Below are 6,093 nucleotides of genomic sequence, written 5' to 3'. Positions count from 1 at the left end.
TGGGAATACTCTAAATCCCCCCCACCCCCATCTTCCTCTTTGATGGTATATACATCTCTCCTTAATTCGAATATATTGGACTCCAAATTTTAAATGTATTAATTATTATTTTAAATTTTTGCAATCTTTTCAATTCAGTCCCAAAATGAGACACTATTAACTATAATAGAAATCAATTGAACACCTAAATCTATCCACGTGAATTATAGGATTGAATTTTAACATGAAATGCCATCATTTTTTACACAAATGCTTAGTGTTTTCATTACCTTTAATTAATAGGGATTCACTTAATAGGCGAATTAAAACGGTTTAGATAGTTTAAGATTTCAATTGGAACTTTTTGAAGTTTAGGGTTTAATTTGAAACAAATCACAACTTTGAGGAAAGGCAGACGTCATTGAGGAGAAATTGTGCCATATATATATATATATATATATATTTTTTTTTTTTTCATATATCCCTCTCTTTTGGATGGAGAGAGAGGGGATAAAAAGAAGTGAACATAAGATTTGAAGGCTAATAATCATTTAATCATATAATCAGTTAACATTTTAAAGGGAGCGTTCATAATCCTGTAGTACTTAACTACTTAAAAGGAAATCAAGTTCTGAAAAGGAGTTCTGAAGCTTCACATATTGTGGTCAATTGCAGTAATTTACAAAATTAAGACAAAAGAATTCTCCATGACAGATATTGAGTTTCTTCAAATTAGCTCCTGCCACTTCCAAAATTCCATGCATCTTCTCATCAATGCAGTAAGAACCATATCACCTAGAGATATCATAGGTTTGAGAGTAGCCAAGCTGTCCCATCTCCCAGCTTGACTTTGATGCAACTCTTTCATGACAGGGGACATACTCCTATAACAAGAAGACAAAATGTAAGATACATGTAATTATCTCTGAACAATTAACAAACAAGTTACAATAAAGCAAAATATTCTCAGCTCAAAAAATTGGAAAATAAATGAGGCTATGTTGTAATTCATTTCCCTAACTATACTAAGAGGGAACAGACAGAGCATTTTTAGGCTTTCAAGCCTGTAACTTAGCAACAAGTTGCATGAATTTATAAATAACAATATGACACATTTGGGTACCTCCAGTTTCTTCACCAATTCCTTTGGTGTTGGTGCTGATACAATTATTTGGCGGGCACTGGGACTAATAAACCCTTCTTCCACTGCTTTGTCAATAAATGACAGAAGCGAATTGTAGTATCCATCAACATTCAGCAATCCCACCTGCAGATTATTGAAATGTTTATGTTAGTAGTTATATAGATGAGTAAAACAAAGAAGTTGTAAAAGTTAAGGTAAAAATCAAACTCCCATAGACTAAAGGAGTTTAAGTTGTGGACAACAACAACAACCAAGCCTTAGTCCCAAATTGTTGAGGTTGGCTATGGATCCTCAATTAAAATGTAAATTACCGGTTTATCGTGAATTCCAAGTTGAGCCCAGGTTATCACTTCAAGCAGTTCTTCCAGAGTCCCATAACCACCTAATGAAACACCACATGGACTTTGTTAATCCAAAGTTCTATTCTAAGTCATCATCAAATACCTTTAAAAAAAGACCATGTCTTACGTTTGGAACAATCATATCATCCAAAAAGTACAACATCTTCCAACTTTATTAGAGCCCAATACATTTCAGGGACAAGTAGATGCAACATTGTAAATATATGGACTACAGACCCTTTGAGAGAGAGAGAGAGCTAAAAGACTGACATTATTAGTGGTAGTAATGATGGTCTGGTTATTTTATTTATTTTTTGCTGAATTGGTCATATATTTATTTGAGCCAAAGAAAAATAGAACAGACATTTAGAATCAGAACATCCTTGGTACAAATAATTTTAAGAAAAAAGCTGTTTGAACTCTGTTTTGAAACTGTACATTTGAAGTTTGGAACGACTTATATTGGCTACAGTATAAGTCTACAGTATTTTCACAGACCACTTTTACCAGCATTTGTTGGATGGCTACAGTTTTTAACTCATGTCACATGTACGAGTATTGAGCCTCTAGCTTTTTACAACCCCTAAACATGGTATTTATTGCTTCCATCGTTTTGTGAAAATTGAGGCATAATCTTGTGACAACCCATGCAGGCAATAATGGGTCTCAAACTATCATGTTAGTAGGCTGTATATTCTTTTTCCTCTTTATTCTACATGAGGTGTCCCCAATAGGTGAGAGAAGGTGCGTATTCCCAAGGTAGATACAAGTATAATTACTATTATGCCCCTCCATGTCCTCCATTTTATTGATGAATTTTCCATCTCAAAAGTAAAAGGATAATAAGAAATCTTTGCCTATCAAAAAAAAAAAAAAAATCTTTGAATGGGGTTAGCATCATGCCTTGTTAGGTGCACCTAGTTGGCAAAACCATTCGGTGAAAGTTTTGACTTTGTGTCTTTTTCCTTATGTATGGCATTTGGTACAGAGATACCACAGGCTATGGTACTACATTAAAGGAAAAAAGGATATTAACCACAGAAGCAGGGCTCATCAGTAGCAATAGTTTCAGTGTAAGATGTTGATGGGTCAAGAACTAGGGTTCAAAAGGAATCAAGGATCTTGGGGTTTGTGAAAGAAGGTTAAGAAACTTTTGATAAGTATAGGCTTCACCCAGTTCCTTTCACAGCATTTATCAATGCCACATATATGATAGTATAACATAAAATATAAAAAACAGCCACAGTAGCAAAATATCGTGAGATTTTGACTTATTCTTAAGAAAATTTTCCCCACTTTAACATGGCCTTCTTGGAAGAATATGCGCAAGTATCTGCTAAGTTGAGGAAAGGTCAAGATTATCCTTTCAATGACCAACAAGATCCAAACTAAACAGATGATCCTTTCAATTGTCATTATACTTTTGATTAGCAAGTCCAAGGATTAAGCTAAGGATTTTTAGTAATAATATAACCAATAGCTTTGGCATAGAAAACAAAACCAGTAAGTTCTTTTATCTTTTGAGATCAGTTTTTCCATTTAAAACAAAACAAAAAGGCTGCAACAAAATTCATTTCATATTAAAAAAAATTAAAAAAAAAGGCTGCAACTTTTTAAGGGGTAAACTGAAGCCAAGTCAGATTACTAATTGGACTTTTTGTGGCGGACTCTGAGACTGTCAGTGCTTTCATTTCTGTTCACATAATTAGTTTCTTGAGTACAAAGTAGCCACTGAGAGTTAGAGATTAGAGCAAAAAAAAAAAAAAAGCAACTGGGAGATCAAAGAAAGAAAAGGGACTCCTGAAATTCTCAAAAGAATCAAAATATGAGATATTGTCAATCTTACAAGCTAAAATTAGTAAAAATTTTAAGTCCCAAAGGACCTTAAGTTTTCTTAATTTGCCTTGAAATCGTAGTGGGGATATCACTTTGCAGTGGAGAGCCTAACCTGGTAAGGCAATAAAGGCATCAGAATGCTTAGCCATCTCTGCTTTCCTTTGGTGCATATCAGCAACTGCCTTTAGTTCCCCCACTGTTTCACCAGTTAACTGCAAAAGGTACCAAGGCAGAGGAAAACCAAAATTTTAGAAATTGAAAATGAGAGAGAGAAAAGGATTTGGAGTTTTGTGCAGTGAAGAGAGAAATGATGAGTGTTGCAGGAATTGTGGACTCAGTGAATCCAAAATCTTTAACTCAGTGACTCCCTAGCCAGTAATTTTAATATCTTATCAAAGAAAAAAAATTCGAATTTAGAAAAAGCCAAAGGAGAAAAAACACAAGAGAATACTCATTGCTTTAACTGATAACATAAAGTTGATATAGTAAAAAGAAATCAGAGTGAACAGCAGAGACAGAGATATACACATAATAATGAGGTAGTGTCAACAACTCAAGTAGTATCGTGGATAAGACTACTAAGCCAACCATTCATCAAAAGAAGAAAGAAAGAAAGAAAAAAAAAAAAAAGGATCTTGAGTACCGTAAATAGCTATATGAATATGTACAAAATAAGAAGAAAAAAGAAAGAAAGAAAAAGTGAGAAATAAGTGTGTAAAAGATTAAAGAAAGTAGCTAAGAGGCTAAGACTTAACAGCCTAATAAGAGCAAAGACAGAAATCAAAATATTTGAAAAGAAATGAAAACATCATTCTAAACTCAGTTTCTCCAACAAAAAAATAAAATAAAGCTTAAACCCAATACCGTGGTGGAGACAAAGCAAATAAACAATTAGACTTAAAAAAAAAAAAAAAAAAAAAAAACAAGAAAAGGTATTAAACTTTTTCTGGTTGTAGCAGACATACCTCTCGAGGCATGAGCGTCTTGGGAATAACTCTGCAGAGAGACAATTACATGACAAAAAAATCAGTTGTAATGGAAAACAAAACCACCTATATCAACAGAAAGAGGTCAATAATTTATTTCTTAATCTTTATATTTTTCTATTGTTTTAATTTGAGATTTGAGGATGAAGCAAAAGAAAAAAGAGAGACTCACCCAATGACATGGCGACCACCATCATGAACAGCTTGTGAAACCAAACCCATTAGACCTATGCTGCCCCCTCCATAGACCAGATCAATGTTCCTTGCAACCTTCAAAGAAACCATACACAAATCAACAAAGAGAGACTAAATGAGCAAAAAAGTTGAGATTTTTTTATGTGGGTTTGGGCTCAAAATGCATTCTTGATAAACCAATTTGGAAAAACAGTATACTTAAGGAGTACACTGTACACCTTGACTTTTTGGAGAAAGTAAAACAAGGATTGAAAAGGGATTGTTCAATGCTCATTCAACCAGAATGGCACTGACTAGAACATTTAACTCTCATCCTCTTAGCCAAATGAAGAACAGAGAGAGGTACCCAAAAATGAAAATAAGGACAGGTACACCTGGGAAAAGTATCAAACATATTTACTGGTAACAGGGTATAACTTTTTCATCTCTAAAATGGCATATTTTGAACGTAGCTGAGTTACCTGATAAAGACATATGAGAGAGAGAGAGAGAGAGATTGAGTAATTTATGCTAAAGACAAACCCAACAAGGAAGAAAGTTCAAATTGAAGGAATCAAAAAACCAAAAAATTTCAAAAAATGTATAAAAGAAAAAGCCTACCAACCAACCAAGTCACAAACAAGTTATAATAAACACAATGGTTGAGCAAATTTCAAAACGGTTTCTTGCACAATCCATACCATGCATACAAATTTCAAAAAAAACCCAATAAGGGCATTAGAGAAAGACCCAACATTCCACAATGGAAACCATAATAAGTACACAAAAGCAATGAACATATATATACCAGTTCCTTGCCAAGCTCAATGGCTGAGTCCTGATAGCTACTTTTCTTGCCTTGGCTACTCCCACAGAAAACACAAATGCTCTTAAACCTTGATTGCCTCATTTCACTCCCTACTTCCATTGCTCTTAACTCTAACTCTCTCTCTCACACACACACAAACACACTGCTTTGTTTTTCTTTTTTCTTTAAAAAAAAAAAAAAAAGAGAGAAAACAAAGAAAGAGAGAATCTGACTTTGTGTTTGTTTGTTTTGGCTTTGTGTCTAGAATCCCTGTAAGAAAAACAAGAAGAATCTCCCTTACTCTTGGTTGTGTCTCTCTTTTTTTGGAAATTCTTAACCTTACATAAAATGTCACTGCAGAAACAAAAAACAATACGATCGAGTATGAACTAGACCTGATTGCCTGACTTGACCCTGACCACTACAAACTCTATTTTTTTCCTTTTTTCTTTTGTTTCTGCTGTTTTAGTGCGTCTGCTCATGCGTAATATATAAACCTTGTCACACGTGACTCTAACTTAGCACGCTTGCACCTTCCGCCTCACACGTTTAACTTATATTGGCATTTGGCATGCGTGGGCCACTTTTTTTCTCTTTTTTATTTATTTATTATTTATATATATATATATATTAATTTTCTATGTTAAATCTTTTAGTCTTATAATTTAATTGGTACTTTTTTTTTTTTTTAATGTTTCTTAGAAAAAATGTCTTAGTCTTGACTAGTTTGGATGGAGGGGGTAGAAAAGAATATAGTAGAGTTGACAGGAAATTATTCTACTCCCCCCTCCTTGCCCTTTCGGCCAAATTGGCCTGTAATTCAAT

At 33.8% G+C, this 6,093-nt stretch overlaps 1 protein-coding gene across 3 annotated transcripts; it reads right to left on the bottom strand.

The window, feature by feature from the left end:
• Window positions 1-515: 515 nt before the first annotated feature.
• Window positions 516-5,715, bottom strand: LOC115952386 (cytokinin riboside 5'-monophosphate phosphoribohydrolase LOG3). 3 transcript variants are annotated; one of them, XM_031069550.1, is made up of 7 exons: window positions 5,269-5,715; window positions 4,459-4,556; window positions 4,266-4,296; window positions 3,413-3,512; window positions 1,435-1,505; window positions 1,103-1,246; window positions 516-863 (listed from the first exon to the last, which is right to left on the bottom strand). In XM_031069550.1, exons 1-7 carry the CDS (start codon window positions 5,386-5,388, stop codon window positions 771-773), a joined length of 657 nt encoding a protein of 218 aa, XP_030925410.1. In that variant the 5' UTR covers window positions 5,389-5,715; the 3' UTR covers window positions 516-770. The 3 variants fall into 3 exon arrangements, with proteins under 3 accessions (XP_030925410.1, XP_030925411.1, XP_030925412.1); XM_031069551.1 differs by lacking the exon at window positions 5,269-5,715 and adding an exon at window positions 4,828-4,891 and having other exon boundaries at window positions 529-863; XM_031069552.1 differs by lacking the exon at window positions 5,269-5,715 and adding an exon at window positions 4,700-4,798 and having other exon boundaries at window positions 529-863.
• Window positions 5,716-6,093: the final 378 nt, after the last annotated feature.

The sequence above is a fragment of the Quercus lobata genome, chromosome 7 (assembly GCF_001633185.2).
Source record: "Quercus lobata isolate SW786 chromosome 7, ValleyOak3.0 Primary Assembly, whole genome shotgun sequence".
NCBI classification, from domain to species: domain Eukaryota; kingdom Viridiplantae; phylum Streptophyta; class Magnoliopsida; order Fagales; family Fagaceae; genus Quercus; species Quercus lobata.
Note: the sequence above shows the minus strand (reverse complement) of the source record. Positions and strands in the feature narration are given on the sequence as shown.

Coding starts and splice junctions, on each gene's coding strand:
- LOC115952386 (XM_031069550.1), bottom strand. CDS start 5,388: ATGGAAGTAGGGAGTGAAATGAGGCAATCAAGGTTTAAGAGCATTTGT. Junction 1,506..3,412: donor TGCCTTTATTGCCTTACCAG/GTTAGGCTCTCC, acceptor GTGTTTCATTAG/GTGGTTATGGGACTCTGGAA. Junction 864..1,102: donor AATTGGTGAAGAAACTGGAG/GTACCCAAATGT, acceptor TTCTTGTTATAG/GAGTATGTCCCCTGTCATGA.